The sequence below is a fragment of the Heteronotia binoei genome, chromosome 1 (assembly GCF_032191835.1).
Source record: "Heteronotia binoei isolate CCM8104 ecotype False Entrance Well chromosome 1, APGP_CSIRO_Hbin_v1, whole genome shotgun sequence".
Classification (NCBI taxonomy): Eukaryota; Metazoa; Chordata; class Lepidosauria; order Squamata; family Gekkonidae; genus Heteronotia; species Heteronotia binoei.
Window position 1 is genome coordinate 262,962,500 of NC_083223.1, and position 17,615 is coordinate 262,980,114.

Sequence of the window (17,615 nt, forward strand, 5' to 3'; positions counted from 1 at the left end):
AGTGTTGGACTGGATGGGCCATTGACCTGATCCAACATGACTTCTCTTATGTTCTTCCTTTTAGTCACCATGGCTGGCAGAAACCAACAGGCCTCTCCTCCAGTTTGGTGTAGTGGTTAAGTGCACAGACTCTTATCTGGGAGAACCAGGTTTGATTCCCCACTCCTCCACCTGCAACTGCTGGAATGGCCTTGGGTCAGCCATAGGTCTCGCAGAACTGTCCTTGAAAGGGCAGCTGCTGTGAGAGTCCTCTCAGCCCCATCCACCTCACAGGGTATCTGTTGGGGGTGGGGGGAGGTAAAGAAAATTGTGACCACTCTGAGATTCAGAGTATAAGGCAAGATATAAATCCAATATCTTCTTTTTTCCTTTTCTTCTTCTTCCTTCTTCTAAATGTGTCTTAGTCCCTTTTTGAAGCCATCTGTTCCTGTAGCCATAACTGCATTCTCTGACAATGAATTCCACATTTCAATAAATCGCTGTGTAAATAATTTCCTTTTGTCCAGGTGAGGTGCACACCTTTGGGTGGGTGAGAAGGGAGGCGCGGGTTGGGGGCCTAGTGAGCGAAGGAAGGAAGGGGCTCCTCAACAGTCTGCCCCAGATCCCCCAAAACCTGACACCAGCCCTAGTTTGACAGATGCAGCTTTCCCCTGCCTGTGCTGGAGAAACTGATGCAAGCGGCAAAGATGTTGCAATTCTGCTGAGAAACAGACAACCAATCTCTGTTCTCAGTTCACTCCCCCTCACACCTCAGTGATGCCCCCCCTTCCCCATCAGATCTATTTCTAACTTCCTTCCATGTACACCCTTTCACAGGGGCCGTTGACCTCCCTTTCCCCTGGTGTTTCCACACGCAGACAATCACACACCCCTTCAGCCATGCAGCTGTTCCTTTGACTCCTCCGGGACAAAGTCCAAATTCCACCTTGGTCACGGGAAATCTCTCTGGCTCCTCTTCCCCAGACATGGAAGGCTGCTGGGGGGAAACTTGGACTCAGCCCCTGAGCAGCCGGTCCTCCCCGACCCACGACTCATCTCTCGCCCCCTTCACTGGTCCACCCTCACACCCTCCGTCCGCACGCTGCCGTAAGCCCAACCGGTAAGCAATCCCATGGGCATGCCAGGGTGAGGCAAAGAAAGCGTCTAGATACAGAAGCTTTGCAAGCTGTGTAGATGAGAGATTGGGGGGGGGTCGATTTGGGAGGTGGGGGAGGGAGGGAGAGGAGGGCTAAAGAACTATCAGAGGTCAGGAGAGGGGGGACTACAGACTGGTAGGGTTACCTCCCCCCTCCATGCCGGTCGTCTTCTCTGTCCTTCCATAGACAGCTGAGTTCTCAGGTGCCTTTTATAAAACTGAAGAATAACCCCCAGGTCTTTTTTTTTTTTTTTTCCTCCTCTCTAAGCTCCTTCTTTCTTCCATGCGCAAGAGAAGCACTTTCTTGTGACCTTTGGTTCTGGTAGTTTACATAACGACAATTTCTCCCTGTCCACGAAGATAAGACTCAGGCAGGTAGCTGTGTTGGTCAGAAGCAGAGGTGGCCAAACTTGCTTAACATAAGACCCGTCTCCATAAGCGCCCTGTTGTTAAAGTATAAATGTCAGATGTTTGAGAGCCACAAGACATGAACATCAGATGACTCTGGAGGTCCCTTCCAACTCTATGATTCTATTATGCTGGAGGGAGGAAGGGAAGGAAAGGGAGGAAGGAAGGGAAGGAAGGGAAGGAAAGGGAGGAAGGAAGGAAGGAAGGAAGGAAGGAAGGAAGGAAGGAAGGAAGGAAGGAAGGAAGGAAGGAAGGAAGGAAGGAAGGAAGGAAGGAAGGAAGGAAGGAAGGACAGCAATTTCAAGGAGTCACAAGGGAGGGAGGGAGGGAGGGAAGGAAGGAAGGAAGGAAGGAAGGAAGGAAGGAAGGAAGGAAGGAAGGAAGGAAGGAAGGAAGGAAGGAAGGAAGGAAGATAGATGAGAGAGGGAGAGGTGGAAAGAAAGCTTGGTATGGAGAAGTGATTTAAATGCCTTCTCTAAGCCAGCCAACGAGGTGGTGGGTCGTCAAGAGCCACACACTATGTATGATAGAGCCACATGTGGCTCCCGAGCCACAGTTTGGCCACCCCTGGTCTGAAGCAATAGAACAAGGTTTTGAGTTCAGAGGCACCTTTAAGACCAACAACGTTTAATTCTGGGTAGAAGCTCTCGTGTGCAGGCACACTTCATGGTATCTGATGAAGTGTGCATGATGCGTTCGTGGTATCTGAAGAAGCATGCATGCACACATTAGCTTCTACCCAGAATTAAATTTTGTTGGTCTTAAAGGTGCCCCTGGACTCAAACTTTATTCTCCTGCACCCATATAAGTATTTTGGAGAAGCTGAGCAAAGACCAGGCTGAGAACTGTACATGGTTCTTCAGTGGAACAGGCTTCCTCAAGAGATGGTGGGCTCTCCTTCCTTGGAGGTTTTTAAACAGAGGCTAGATGGCCATCTGACAGCAATGAAGATCCTGTGAATTTAGGAGGCGGTATATGTGAGTTTCCTGCATTGTGCAGGGGGTTGGGCTAGATGACCCTGGAGGCCCCTTCCAACTCTATGGTTCTATGATTCTAAACTGATTCAGGCAGGGGGCTGCAAATCTACAGCTCCAGGGCCAGATGCGGCTCAGTGCAGAACCAAATCTGACTTGTCGAGAAAAGGAAAGAAACTTTTTAAAGTTAAGGTCTATTGAAGGGGTAGGGCTGCCAGTTGGGAAATACCTGGAATTTTGGAGGTGTAACCTGAAGAGGGTGGAGTTAGGGGAGCGGAGGCACTTCAGTGGGGTATAATGCCATAGAAGTCCCGGTTCGATCCCTGGCATCTCCAGTTAAAAAGATCAGGCAGTAGGTGATGTGAAAGACGCAGGCCTGAGTCCTTGACTTACTGCCAGGTTGAATAGGCAGTACTGACTTTAGGGGGAGGGGCTGTAGCTCAGTGGAAGAGCCTCTGCTTGGCATCTCCAGTTAGAAAGGACCAGGTTGTAGGTGATGTGAAAGGCCTCTGCCTGAGACCCTGGAGAGCCGCTGCCAGTCTGAGTAGATTGATGGACCAGCGGTCTAGGCAGCATCCCTAAAGAAAAGTGATGTGGCCAATTATTGCCTTGTCTTTAATCTGCCTTTTCGGGGCATGGTGACCAAGACAGCAGTGACGGATTAGCTGTAGGCCTGCTTAGATAACTCATCTCCTCAGGACCCATTTCAGGCTGGGCTATGGGACAGAGACAGCTTTAGTCGATGGCATCTGTCTGAAGGTAGACGGAGGCCAAGCCTCTCTGTTGCTCTTCCTAGATTAAGGGTTGGCCAAACTGTGGCTTTATGTGACCTGCTTTCACACATATTGTGCAGCTCTTGAAGCCCCCACTGCCCTGTCGGCTGGCTTGAAGAAGGCATTTCTCTCTAAATCTCTTCTCCAAGCCAAGCCAACCTGCGGCATGCAGAATGCATTTAAAGTAGCTTTCTTTCTACTTCTTCCTCCCTCCCTCCTCCATCTATTTTCCTTCCTTCCTTCCTTCCTTCCTTCCTTCCTTCCTTCCTTCCTTCCTTCCTTCCTTCCTTCCTTCCTCTCTCCCTCCTTCCTTCCTCTCTCCCTCCCTTCTTCCTCCCTCCCTCCCTTCCTTCCTCCCTCCCTTCCTTCCTCCCTTCTTCTTTCCTCCCTCCCTTCCTCCCTTCTTCCTCCCTCCCTTCTTCCACCCCTCCCTCCCTCCCTTCCTCCCTCCCTTCTTCCACCTCTCCCTTCTTTCACCCCTTCCTCCCTCATTTCTTCCACCTCTCCCTCCCTTCTTCCTTCTTCTCTCCTTTCCTTCTTTCCTCCCTTCCTCCCTTCTTCCACCCCTTCCTTCCTCCCTTCCTCCCTTCTTCCATCCCTTCCTCCCTCCCTTCCTTCTTCCTTCCTCCCTCCCTTCCTTCTTCCTTCCTTCCTCCCTTCCTCCCTCCCTTCTTTCCTCCCTTCCTTTCTCCCTTCTTTGGCCACCCTTGTCCTGGATCCATCTGCTGCCTTCAGTGCTCTCTTGTTGAGGCATCTGGGGACAGAAGCAGGTATCAGGGGATGTGCTTTGGGCTAGTTTAATCATTCCTTATGGACTGGACTCAAAGGGTTGCCACTGGAGATCAGTTTTCATCAGCACAGTCTTACCCCCCATGCTATTCAATCTCTCTGTAAATCCCTTAGGCGAAACTATTCATGCTTTTGGAATTGGATGCTGCCATCAATATGCTGATGATGTATTTTATAGGAATGGACAGGATGCCATCAATATGCTAACATAGTTCTTATAGGAATAAATAGCTTTAAATGGGATTAGATCGATTCATGGAGGATAGGTCTATTAGCGGCTACTAGCCAAAGATGACTGAGGGGAACCTTCAGTTTCAGAGGCACCAAACTATCCCAGAGCCAGGAGGCAACATTAGGGGAAGATCATGGCCTTTATGGCCTGTTCCGGTAGAAAAGAGCAGGAATCTAGTACAGGGATGGCCAAACTTGCTTAACATAAGAGCCACATAGAATAAATATCAGATGTTTGAGAGCTGCAAGACAGGAACGCCAGATGTTTGAAAGCAGGGAGGAAGCAAGGAAATAGATGGGGAGGGATGGGGGAAGTGGAGAGAAAGCAAGTAGATGGGGGAGGGAGGGGGAAGTGGAGAGAAAGCAACTTTAAATGAATTCTCCAAGCTGTTGGCTGGCTTGGCAAAGTGATTTAAAGAGAGAAACGGCTTCTCCAAGCTGGCCAACAGGGAAGTGGGGGCTTCGAGAGCCACACAGTATGTGTGAAAAAGCCACATGTGGCTCCAGAACCACAGTTTGGCCACCCCTGCTCTGGAAGGAAAGGTCCCCTGTGCAAGCACCAGTCGTTTCTGACTCTGGGGTGACATTGCTTTCACAACGTTTTCACGGCAGACTTTTTAGGGGTGGTTTGCCATTGCCTTCCCCAGTCATCTACACTTTCCCCCCAGCAAGCTGGGGACTCATTTTACCGACCTCGGAAGGATGGAAGGCTGAGTCAACCTTGAGCCAGCTACCTGAAAACCCAGCTTCCATCGAGGTTCGAACTCAGGTCATGAGCAGAGCTTAGGACTGCAGTACTGCAGCTTTAACACTCTGCGCCACGGGGCTCTTCGACCCCTATTCTAGTAGGACCTTAAAGACTTAAATTTGTAGATCCAGGTGTGTTGGTCTGAAGCAACAGAATAAAGTTAGAGTCCAGTAGAAATTCTTAAGACCAGCAAAATTTTATTGAAGGTTTAAGCTTTCATGGACGTCTGATGGCACCTGGGTTTTTGGCCACTGTGTAACAGAGGGTTGGACTGGGTGGGTCATTGGCCTGATCCAATACGGCTTCTCTTATGTTCTTTTGTATCCGAAGAAGTGTGTGTGTACACATGAATCTTATAGCTGGAATAAAACTTGGTTGGTCTTAAAAGATGCTACTGGACTCTACCTTTATTCTAACAAAAATTTGTGGCAGGGTCTGAAATGTCACAAGTCACTGGGTACTCATTTTAGCAAGGAGGGAAGGAAGAAAGCTTTAACTTAAATGCATTCTCTAAGCCACTGATTTAAAGAGACAAGCACCCTCTCCAACCCATCAATGGGGCAGAGGCAGCTTCGAGAGCCACGCAATATGTGTGAAAGAACTACATGTGGCTCCCAAGCCACAGTTTAGCCACTCCTGGTATATAGTCTCTGTTTGCCATATGTACTATCTACCTCAGGGGTCCCCATCCTTTTTGGGCACCTATGGAATTCTGACAAGTGGTGGGCCCCACCACAAAATGGCTGCCACAGGAAGCCAACCACAACATGTCAGGGAGCGTTTGTGCATAATAATCTTTTACTTCAGGCAAAAGCTCTGCTTAACAGGATGCCTTTTACTTTGCCCAGACGATGGAATCTCCGATGGCCAATTAGAGACCCAGCTGGGCTAAAGTCCCACCAGGCTCCACCCACATTCTAAAAACGGGGGGAAATACTTGGGCCTTGTTGGGCCTTGTTGTAAATGTCTCGGGATGGTTCTGTTGCCACAATAATAGAAATTTAAGGCTTGTCCCCTAACTCTGTGTGTGCGCGTGTGACAGTTCCAGTAAATTCTAACATTGCAACCTCTTATTTTCGCCATTTGTGTGCCTTTAACCTCATCAGGGTTTTTCCTCATTTTCTGCATGTTTTATTCCTTCTACTGGTCATAGGGTTCCCAACCCCCAGGTGAGGGCAGGGGATCCGCCAGTTTGGAGGCCCTCCCTCCGCTTCAGGGTCATCAGAAAGCGGAAGGGGAGGGAAATGTCTGCTGGGTACTCCATTATTCCCTATGGAGACCGATTCCCATAGGGTAGAATGGAAAATTGATCCACAGGTATCTGGGGCTCTGAGGGGGGGGCTGTTTTTTGAGGCAGAAGCACCAAATTTTCAGTATACCATCCAGTGCCTCTCCCCAAAATACCCTCCAAGTTTTCAAAATGATTGGACCAGGGGGTCCAATTCTATGAGCCCCAAAAGTAGGTGCCCCGTCCTTCATTATTTCCAAAGGAGGGACGACTTTTAAAGGTGTGCAGTCCAATTTAATGTGATGGCCACAACTCCCTTTAATTATGCTTATCACAACCTTGCTCCTAGCTCCACCCCCAGTGTCTCCTGGCTCCACCCCCAAAGTCCCCAGATATTTCTTGAATTGGACTTGGCAACCCTATCCAAGGCCGGCCCTAGATTATCTGCTAACCTAGACAGCAGTGCTGTGGCTCTGCTCCCAAGCCCAGCCAGGGAACTGCCAACATGCAGTGCCCATCGGGTTCTAGGGAAGCTACTGCAGCAGCACGGCTTGGCCTCCTGAGCCCCACCAGCGAGCCAGGATTTGGGGAAGATGCCGTGGTGGCGCAGCTTCGTCTCCTGAGACCAGCCATCGAGCTGGGCTTTGGGCAAGCTGCGCAACAGCACGGATCCACCCCTAAGCCCAGCCAGCAAGCTGGGCAGCTCTGCCCCCAAGCATCCAGTTTGGCACCCCCCAAGGCCAGCACCCTAGACGAGTGCCTAATTCGCCTAGTGGCAGAGCCGGTCCTGCCGACATCTCATTCTATCAGCCGTGCTGACTGACACTGTGTGATCTTCCTTGAGGCTGGAAGAAAAAGGTGGACTATAAATACAGTGAATGTTAATAAAATCGGTTTGTGTGGTCCCAGAACAACAACTTGCAGGGAACAGACAGGCACGTCTGCCAGCATGCAGTGCCCATCGGACGCCGAAAGCAGCAGCAGCAGCAGTAGTAGTAGAGGAAGCCCAAATACCACGACCTCGAGACGCAGAGACATGGATCTTGATGGGGAGGAGAAGATCTGTGCCGTGTGCAGAGACCGGGCCACAGGTTACCACTTCCACGTCATGACCTGCGAAGGATGCAAAGGCTTCTTCCGGTACGCCCTTGCCCCATACGTGTGGGGAGAGGAGAGGAGATTCTTACTCAGGGCAGCCGAAACCTACACCCGGCAATTCTAGGGCAGAGTCTTCAAAATTACTTCTCAGCAGGCCAGTGGAATTGTCTTCCTATTACAGGCAGGAGGTGGTTGGAAGCTGAGGCCAAGTCTGCTGAGTGGGGTTGCCAGCCTCCAGGTGGCCCCTGGAGATCTCCCAGTATTCCAGTTGATCTCCAGACGACCCAGATCAGTTCCCCTGGAGCAAATGGATGCTTGGGAGGGTGGTCTCTAAGGCATTATACCCTGCTGAGGTCCCTCCCCTTCCCAAACTCCCCCCTCCTCAGGTTCTACCCTCGCCCCCCAAATCTCCAGATATTTCAATTTGGTGTAGTGGTTAAGTGCATGGACTCTTATCTGGGAGAACCGGGTTTGATTCCCCACTCGTCCGCTTGCAGCTGCTGGAATGGCCTTGGGTCAGCCATAGCTCTGGCAGAGGATGTCCTTGAAAGGGCAGCTGCTGTGAGAGCCCTCTCAGCCCCACCCACCTCACAGGGTGTCTGTTGTGGGGGAGGAAGGGAAAGAAGATTGTGAGCCGCTCTGAGACTCTGAAATTCGGAGTGGAGGGTGGGATATAAATCCAATATCTTCTTCATCATCTCTTGCCTAGAAAGCCCCAGGAGGTTCTGTGGACCACGTTAATTTGTTGTGACTTCACAGCACACTATTATCTTGTGCAGCAGCCCTAGTAGCCAGTTTGGTGTTGTGGTCTGCTGTAGTTTGGGAGGCAGTGTGTCACAGAGGTTAAGAGCAGTGGACTCTAATCCAGGGAACAGCCTTCGATCCCCCCACTCTTCCACATGCAGCCAGCTGGGTGACCTTGGGTCTGTCACAGTTCTCTCAGCGCTGTTCTCGCAAAAGCCGCTCTTTCAGAGCTCTCTCAGCCCCACCTCCCTCACAGGGTGTCTGTTGTGGGGAGAGGAAAGGAAGGAGATTGTAAGCTACTCTGAGACTATGAAGGGTGAGGTATAAATCCAATCTCTTCCTCCTCTTCTCCTCCTTCTCCTCCCTCTTCTTCTCCTCCTGCTCCCTTCTCTCCCTCCTTTTTCTACTCCTCCTCCCTTGTCTTCCTCCTCCTTCCTCTCCTTCTCCCTCCTTCTTTTTCTTCTCCCTCTTCTTCCCCTTCCCCTCCTCCTCCTTTCTCTTCCTCCTCCTCCTTCTCCCTCTCCTTCTCCCTCCTTTTTCTTCCTCTTCTACCCCTTCTTCTTCTCCTTCTTCTCCCTTCTCTTCCTCCTCCTTCCTCTTTTTCTTCTCCCTCCTTTTCCTTCTCCTTCTCCCCCTTCCTCCTCTGCATCTCCTTCTCCCTCCTTTTTCTTCTCCCTCTTCTTCCCCTTCCCCTCCTCCTCCTTTCTCTTCCTCCTCCTCCCTCTCCTCCTCCCTCCTTTTTCTTCCTCTTCTACCCCTTCTTCTCCTCCTTCTTCTCCCTTCTCTTCCTCCTCCTTCCTCTCCTTTTTCTTCTCCCTCCTTTTTCTTCTCCTTCTCCCCCTTCCTCCTCCTTCCTCTCCTTCTCCCTCCTTCTTTTTCTTCTCCCTCCTCTTACCCTTCCCCCTCCTCCTCCTTTCTCTTCCTCCTCCTTCTCTCTCTCCTTCTCCCTCCTTTTTCTTCCTCTTCTTCCCCTTCTTCTCCCTTCTCTTCCTCCTCCTTCCTCTCCTTTTTCTTCTCCTTCTCCCCCTTCCTCCTCTTCCTCTCCTTCTCCCTCCTTCTTTTTCTTCTCTCTCTCTCCCTTCTTCTTCCCTGCCTAGTCTGAGTTCCTCGGAGCTCTGCCAGGTCTGCCCACGGCTGGGAGCCCCCCAAAGAAGACTGGGGCTAGTCTCTCCCCTTCAGCACCCTCCAGCTGTGGGCCCCCTGAGTCTGTGGCCACTCCACAGCCCATCCCCCTCCTTCACACTGACAAGGTGCCCTGCGTTCCTTCTTCCTCTCTTGCAGGCGGACTGTCATAAAGGGTGTCCAGTTCACCTGCCCCTTCACCCGCAGCTGTGCCATCACGAAAGCCAAGCGGCGCCAGTGCCAAGCCTGCCGCTACCAGAAGTGCCTGGACGTGGGCATGCGGAAAGACAGTAAGTCCGGCAGGGGCTTCCTTGCTCCCATCGCCGCCGGGGAGTTGGGGATACGCAGGTCGAGGCGATCTAAGAAAGCGTGCCTTGACGCGGCAGCCAGATCGGTTCGTTCTCAAACTTTCTGTTCCCAGGCAACATTGATTTCTCTCAGCCGTGCAGCCACCGTGTGCTGCAAAGCATTCTGGGGGATGCTCGAAGGCATGAATACAGAGTTTGTGCTGTGCTCTGGCCAGATCTGTTGAGGCTGATGTCCCGTGTGAACTTGTAGTGCAGAGGTGGCCAAACTGTGGTTTGGGAGCCACATGAGGCTCTTTCACACAAATTGTGTGGCTCTCAAAGCCCTTACCAGCCCATCGGCCAGCTTTGTCTCTTTAAATCAGTTCTCCAAGCCAAGCCAGCTGGCAGCATGGAGAATGCATTTAAAGTTGCTTTCTTTCCACCTCTCTCCCCCTCCCCATATTTCTTCCTTCCTTCCTTCCCTCCCTCCCTCCAACATCTGATGTTCACATCTTGCAGGCCTTGCAGCTCTCAAATTTCTGACATTTATTCTGTGTGGCTCTTACATTAAGCGAGTTTGGCCACGCCTGCTGTAGTGGTTCCAAAACCACTTCCCATTCTCCCCCACTATGTGTAGTCCATGTGAGAAGCTGAATTTCTGAGCTCACCATCTGCCATTCATTGATCTTCTCACTGGTAAGATTATCTGAAAATCCATGTGAGGCTTGTTGGTTCAGAGGCCGAGTTCTCACTCTGGGGGCCAGAAGGCCTGGGTTCAAATGCTAGACTAGGCTTGCCAACCTCCAGACGGGAGCTAGAGTTTCCCCAGAATTACAACTGGTGTCCAGATGATGGAGATCAGTTCTCCTGGAGAAAATGACGCTGTGACATTATACCACAGCACGGTGTAGCGGTTAACAGAACAGGGGGTTTGATTCCCCACTCCTCCTCCACAGTAAGCCTGCCGGGTGACCTTGGGTCAGTCACAAGTTCTCTCAGAGCTGTTCTCACAAGAGTCGATGTCTCAGAGCTCTCTCAGCCTCACCTGCCTTGCGAGGTGTCATTTAGGGACAGAGGACAGGAAGACGGTTGGAAGGGCTTTGGACGGTTGGAAGGGCTTTGAGATGCATGAAGCCTCCTGGGTGACCTTGGATCAGTTCAGTGGCGGCCTGGCCAGGGTGTCGGCTTGCCCGATGGCAAGTGGGCCCTGTAGGCCCCTGATGAAGTGGGCCCCCTTAAACATTAGACAAGACGTTAAAAATGTTCCTGACCTTTTAGTAGCTTGAAAATATAATAGGTCCCAATATTATTACTGTAATGCAGCTAAAATTGACATTGTATTTAGGGTTGCCAGCCTCCAGGTGTGGCCTGGGGAGCTCCCTCTTTTACAAGCCATCTCCAGCTGGCAGAGATCAGCTCCCCTGGAGAAAATGCAACCTGGATTTACGTTTAGCATCTACTGTACACTGCCAGTAATATGTACAATATATGAACATATGAAGCTGCCTCATACTGAATCAGACCCTCAGTCCATCAAAGTCAGTATTGTCTTCTCAGACTGGCAGTGGCTCTCCAGGGTCTCAAGCGGAGGTTTTTCACACCTATTTGCCTGGACCCTTTTTTGGAGATGCCAGGGATTGAACCCGGGACCTTCTGCTTCCCAAGCAGATGCTCTACCACTGAGCCACCGTCCCTCCCCCACTGTAATTACTAAAAATATATACATTTATTTTGCAAACGTTTTAATTGTACGTTTTCCCCACTTATGTATTTTTTGAAAATTTTATTTATTTCATATACAAATTAAATGATAGCCTTATAGTTGTGGGTGGGCCCCCTATGTCTCCTGGCAACCAGTATTTTTAGATCCAGTCCGCCACTGGGTCAATCACAAGTTCTCTCAGAGCCGTTCTCTCAAGAGTCGTTGTCTCAGAGCTCTCTCCACCCCATCTTCCTTGAAAGGTGCCTGCTGTAAGGAAGGGAAGGTGATTAAGCCACTTTGAGACTCCTTAAGGCAGAGAAAATCAGGGTTAAAAAAACCCCTCCTCTTCTTCACTTGAGCGGGATCTCCTTTCCTGAAACCCTTTGGAGAGTAGATTGTATGGTATATACAGGGGTGGAATTTTAGCAGGAGCTCCTTTGCATATTAGGCCACACACCCCCATGTAGCCAATCCTTCAAGAGCTTACAAAAAAGAGCCTTGTAAGCTCTTGGAGGATTGGCTACATCAGAGGATGTGGCCTAATATGCAAATGAGCTCCTGCTAGAATTCCACCCCTGGGCTTATACCACTGAGTCTTGGAGAAACAGAAGTGCCTCGCTAGGTACTGGCCCCCAAATCTCCAGGAATTCCCCAAACCAGAGTTGGCAACCCTATGCCAGACTCTCCTATATTCAGAGAGGGGAGGGGACGTCCAATGGAAATGTCAGAGGCTGTAGCATTATGAATTCCATGCAGAAGCAAGCAGAATCAGCTGTATGAATTGGAAATGGCCAGAAAGGCCATGCTACAGCCCAGGGGTGGCCAAACTACAGCTCGGGAGCCACATGTGGCTCTTTCACACATATTGTGTGGCTCTCTAAGTCCCCACCACCCCATTGGCTGGCTTAGAGAAAGCATTAGCCTCTTTCAATCACTTCTCCAAGCCAAGCCAGCCAGCAGCTTGGAGAAAACATTTAAAGTTGAAGTTGCTTTCTTTCCACCTCTCCCATTCCATTTTCCTTCCTCCCTCTCTTCCATCCTCCCTCCCTCCCTTTCTCCCTCCTTTCCTTCCTCCCTCCCTTCTTCCCTTCCTCCATTCCTTCTTTCCTTCCTTCCTGCTTTCAGACATCTGACATTCATGTCTTCCAGCTTTCAAACATCTGACATTTATTCTAGGTGACTCTTGCATTAAGCGAGTTTGGCCACCCCTGCTACAGCCGGATTTTTTTAAAAAAAAATGTATAGATCCTGGCTCCCCAACACAATTAACAATTTACAAATACAATTTAGCAGAGAAGGCCCAGCTCTAGCAGCAACAGGTTTCTGCATCCAGATCTTCCATCCTATAACCAGTCAACATACTCCCTCATGCCAGCATGGAGGGCCCTGCCAAAGGGCTAAAACCCTCCAGCATTGCCCTGCAAAAACGCTCTGTTCTTCTGACACACAGATGGCTAGATGGATCTGCCTCGTCCCTCTCAGAGCCCTCTCTGACTATCTCTGCTTTGCAGTGGCGCCAAAGCACGAAGCATCTCTTCCATCCCCGAGACTGTCCTGGAGCGCAGCCAACCCCAGTCTGGGCTCCTTCCGTCTGGTGTAGTGGTTAAATGCGCAGACTCTTCTCTAGGAGAACCGAGTTTGATTCCGCACTCCTCCACTTGCAGCTGCTGGATTAGCCTTGGGTCAGCCATAACTATCACAGAGGTTGTCCTTGAAAGGGCAGCTGCTGTAAGAGCCCTCTCAGCTCCACCTACCTCACAGGTTGTCTGTTGTAGAGGAAGGAGAGAAAGGAGATTGTAAGCTGCTCTGAGACTGATTCAGAGAGAGGAGGCAGGGTATAAATCTGCAGTCTTCTTCTCATAGACCACAGGCTTGATGGCAGTTAAGAGCCTTAGAGGAGGGGGGGGAGCTTAATGGATTGAGCCTCCTCCTTCAGCAGTGATGGCAGTGGCTCCAACCACGAAGAAGAAGAAGAAATTGGATTTATACTTCATTCTGGAGTACAATCTCCTTTTACCTTCCTCCCCCACAACAAACACCCTGTGAGGGGGGGGGGGCTGAGAGAGCTCTCCCAGAAGCTGCCCTTTCAAGTACAACTGTGCAGGAGCTATGGCTGACCCAAGGCCATTCCAGCACCTGCAAGTGGAGGAGTGGGGAATCAAACCTGATTCTCCCAGATAAGAGTTGGTGCACTTAACCACTGCACCAAACTGCCTCTGCAGCACAGCATTGCCAACAGAGCATAATGCAAGAATTCCCTGGACGCTGCTGATAGGGTGGCCGCTGCCAACCTCCAGGTGGGACCTGGGGATCCCCCTGAACTGCAGCTTATCTCCAGACAACAGAGATCAGTTCCCGTCTGGAGAAGATGGAAGCTCTGGAGAGAGAGCAGACTCTGTGGCACTGCACCCCACGGAAGTCCCTGTCCTCCCTAGACTCCATCCCCAAATCTCCAGGAGTTTCCCGGCCTGGAGCTGGGATAATCTTTAGAACCAAAGCAGAGATGATAATGATGATATTGGATTTATATCCCACCCTATACCTTGAATCTCAGAGTCTCAGAGCAGCCTACAATCTCTTTTACCTCCCCCCCCCACCCTCGCCCGTGAGGTAGGTGGGGCTAAAAGAGCTCGTACAGCAGCTGCCCTTTCAAGGACAACTCTGCAAGAGCTATGGCTGACCCAAGGCCATTACAGCAGGTGCAAGTGGAGGAGCGGGGAATCGAACCCGGTTCTCCCAGATCTCCTTTCCTTTCTCCTCCCCATAACAGACACCCTGTGAGGTAGGTGGGGCTGAGAGAGCTCTTACAGCAGCTGCCCTTTCAAGGACAACTCTGCAAGAGCTATGGCTGACCCAAGGCCATTCCAGCAGCTGCAAGTGGAGGAGCGGGGAATCGAACCCGGTTCTCCCAGATCAGACTCCGTGCACTTCACCACTACACCCAACTGGCTCTCTGTTGGATGCATATCCTGCCCTTCACTCTGGTTTACAATCTCCGAAGGAAGCCGAAGGTTCCCCCACCCGACCCCAGCATGCAGCAGCCTGAAGAGCAGACGCAAAAAAACCCCTCCTTGTCAGTTTGACAGCTGTGTGAAGAAGCTGGGGGTGGGGAGGGGGGGAGAAAGGCTCAAAAAGCCATAGAGTTGAAAGCTTTCTCTGTTCCACGCCAAGGACATCCCTGCTCAGGCAAACAGGCGGGGTGGGTGGGCTTTGAACACCGAGCGAGCGTGGAAAATCCTTTTGCTCTGTCAGCTGAGAAAGGAGAAGAGGAGGAGGAGGAGGAGGTGATTGTCTGCCAAGCCGCATCACCTCCCCGGGGAGCCACACACCGTGCTAGAGAGCTGGGATGGAAGAGGCCGCCCAGGCCTGGCTTTTCCTCTCTGCCTTTGCTGGCCAACGAGGCCAGGTTCCATTAAAGGCGGGGGGGGGCGGGGGAAGAGAACCGAGATGAGATCAGAGCAGAGAATCGCCCGCTCTTTCCCTTGCATAAGGAGACTTCCCTCCCCACCCTGCCAGGGCAGACAAAAGCGGGTTGGCGACAGATCAGAAGGGGACCTGTGCAGAACCCCCTGATGGAGTGAGAAGGGGAGGAGGGGTGGCACTGAGCTGCATTGAGCTGCACCGCAGGGCAGGAAAGGAGGGGAAAAGAGCCGTCTGCGAGAGCCCCCTGAACGGGTGATGCATTGCAGTCTCTGCCGTTGGTAGGCTGTGCCATGCTGCAGTCCGCCTTCTGTGGAGCTGCTGCACGGGGAGGGGGGAGAGAGCGAGAGCGAAATGCAATCCAGATCTCTGCCGCACGCCAGCAGCCGGCTGATGCCATTCACACCTGACCCCTCTACAGAATCCCATTAAGGGGGGGTCCCGTGAAGAGGGAGGAGGGCAGCTTCGCCATTCAATTGAAGCAGGCGCTCCCTGCAGAATCCTGAGCGGGCTGAGCTGAGTGGCAGGTGGTGGGGAGAGGAAACACAGGCGTGCCCAGGGAAGGCTGGTGTGAAAAGGAAGCTGGCACAGCGGCAACACCTTTATGCGGCGTTGGCTGTTCCTGCTCTGGGTGTATGGACCCAAGAGAGGAGGAAGGGCATCAGCTTTGCTACAGTTGTTAATGCCTTCGTAGCCTTTGGGCTAGATTACGGCAGGGCGCTACACCCGGGGCTGACCTTGAAGACTGCTCGCAAACTTCCGCCGGTTTAAGAATGCAGCCAGAAGGCCATCACCTTACCTGGCTGTGTCTCTAGAGTAGCTTCGTTCCCTGGCTTCAACAATGGCCCGAGAGCCAGTTTGATGTAGTGGTTAAGTGTGCGGACTCTTATCTGGGAGAACCGGGTTTGATTCCCCACTCCTCCACTTGCACCTGCTGAGATGGCCTTGGGTCAGCCACAGCTCCGGCAGAGGTTGTCCTTGAAAGGGCAGCTGCTGTGAGAGCCCTCTCCAGCCCCACCCACCTCACAGGGTGTCTGTTGTGGGGGAGGAAGGTAAAGGAGATTGTGAGCTGCTCTGAGACTCTTCGGAGTGGAGGGCAGGATATAAATCCAATATCTTCATCTACCTCACAGGGTGTCTGTTGTGGGGGAGGGGAAGGTAAAGGAGATTGTGAGCTGCTCTGAGACTCTTCGGAGTGGAGGGCGGGATATAAATCCAATATCTTCATCTACCTCACAGGGTGTCTGTTTGGGGGAGGAAGGGAAAGGAGATTGTGAGCCGCTCTGAGACTCTTCGGAGTGGAGGGCGGGATATAAATCCAATATCTTCTTCTTCTCTCTGGTTTCCCACCTGGGCCTTTTTGAGCCCTCCCGGGTGAGCGCTGCCAACAGTGCAATGAGTCCAGCAGGGAATTCCAATCCCTGATGGCTGAGAGCAAAACTGAACCCCTGCAGTACATCATAGCTCTTCTCCTTGGCTGCCCCAAGTAGTTGACCAGAGAGCCAGTGTGGAGTAGTGGTTAAGAGTGTTGGACTCCAGCCTTTTTTTGGTGGCAGAACTCCCCTGATGTAGCCAATCCTCCTGGAGCTTACAGTAGGCCCTGCACTGAGAGCCCTGTAAACTCCAAGAGGATTGGCTACATCAGGAAGCCCAAGGGGTGTGTGGCCTAATATGCAAAGGAGTTCCTGCCACAAAAAAAGAAGAGCCCTAGTTAGACTAGTATCTGGAAGAAGCGGGTTCGAATCCCCACTTGTGCCATGGAAGCCCACTTGGTGACCTCAGGCCAGTCAAGCTCTCTAACCCACCTGACAATATTGTTGTGAGGATAAAACGGAGGAGAGGAGAACGATAGAAGCCGCCTTGTGTCCCCCACTGCGGAGAAAGGCAGGATAGAAATCAAGTAGATAAATAAGGTCCTGGCACACCCATGTTTCCATCCGGAGGGAGTCAGGAGACCTGAAGAAGTGGGCAGTGACTCACGACAGCTCCTCCCCTGCCACAAATTTGCCAGCCTTTAAGGTGCTACGAGACTCTTGCTCTTTTCTACCGCTACATAAAGAAGGGCAGACTCCTGGCGCAGAGTGGTAAGCCACAGTGCTGCAGTCCAAGCTCCGCTCACAACCTGATTTCGATCCTGGTGGAAGCTGGCTTGAGGTAACTGGCTCAAGGTTGACTCAGCCTTCCATCCTTCAGAGGTCGGTAAAAAGAATCCCTAGCTTGTAAGTGTAAATGACTGGGGAAGGCAATGGCAAACCACCCCATAAAAAGTCTGCCAAGAAAATGTCATGATGTGACTTCACCCATGGACTTAATGCTTGCACAGAGGACTACCTTTACCTTTAAAAGAGCCCCGTGGCGCAGAGTGGTAAAGCTGCAGTCCAAGCTCGACTCACGACGTGAGTTCAATCCCGGAGGAAGCTGGGTTCAGGTAGCCAGATCAAGGTTGACTCAGCCTTCCATCCTTCCGAGGTTGGGAAAATGAGTACCCAGCTTGCTGGGGGGAAAGTGTAGAGGACTGGGGAAGACAATGGCAAACCACCCCGTAAAAAGTCTGCCGAGAAAATGTCATGATGTGACTTCACCCCAGAGTCAGAAACGACTGGTGCTTGCACAGTGGACTACCTTTACCCTTTTTTACCTTTTAATGCAGGAGGGCTTGAATTTTGAAATAGCCACAGATGTTCTTTCGGAATTGCCCATTTTCGAGTGACGCAGATGTTCTTTCGGAAACGCGTGTTTCTGCATAGCACAGGTGTTTGTTTGGAAATGCACATTTCTGCCCCTGAACTCCACATTTTGGGTATGGCTAAAAGCAGGCCTTGAATTCAGCAGGAGCTTCCAGGAGCCCAGCTCCTGAACCTTGCTGAGGGTTCCCTCTCCCCCTCCCCACCTACCTTGTCCATTGAATGGTAGGTGCAGCTGCATAACAATCCCTGGATTAGGAGAGCAAGCAGCC

At 51.5% G+C, this 17,615-nt stretch overlaps 1 protein-coding gene across 1 annotated transcript in view; it reads left to right on the forward strand.

Annotated features, from left to right (window-relative positions):
- Positions 1-951: 951 nt before the first annotated feature.
- The window catches only part of NR1I3 (nuclear receptor subfamily 1 group I member 3), a 34,154-nt gene continuing 17,490 nt past the window's right edge, over positions 952-17,615 (forward strand). The window contains exons 1-3 of the mRNA XM_060257169.1: positions 952-1,099; positions 7,196-7,426; positions 9,410-9,540. Of these exons, the coding sequence (XP_060113152.1) occupies positions 966-1,099; positions 7,196-7,426; positions 9,410-9,540 (496 nt within the window). The 5' untranslated portion in view covers positions 952-965. The remainder of the gene's footprint in view (positions 1,100-7,195; positions 7,427-9,409; positions 9,541-17,615) is intronic.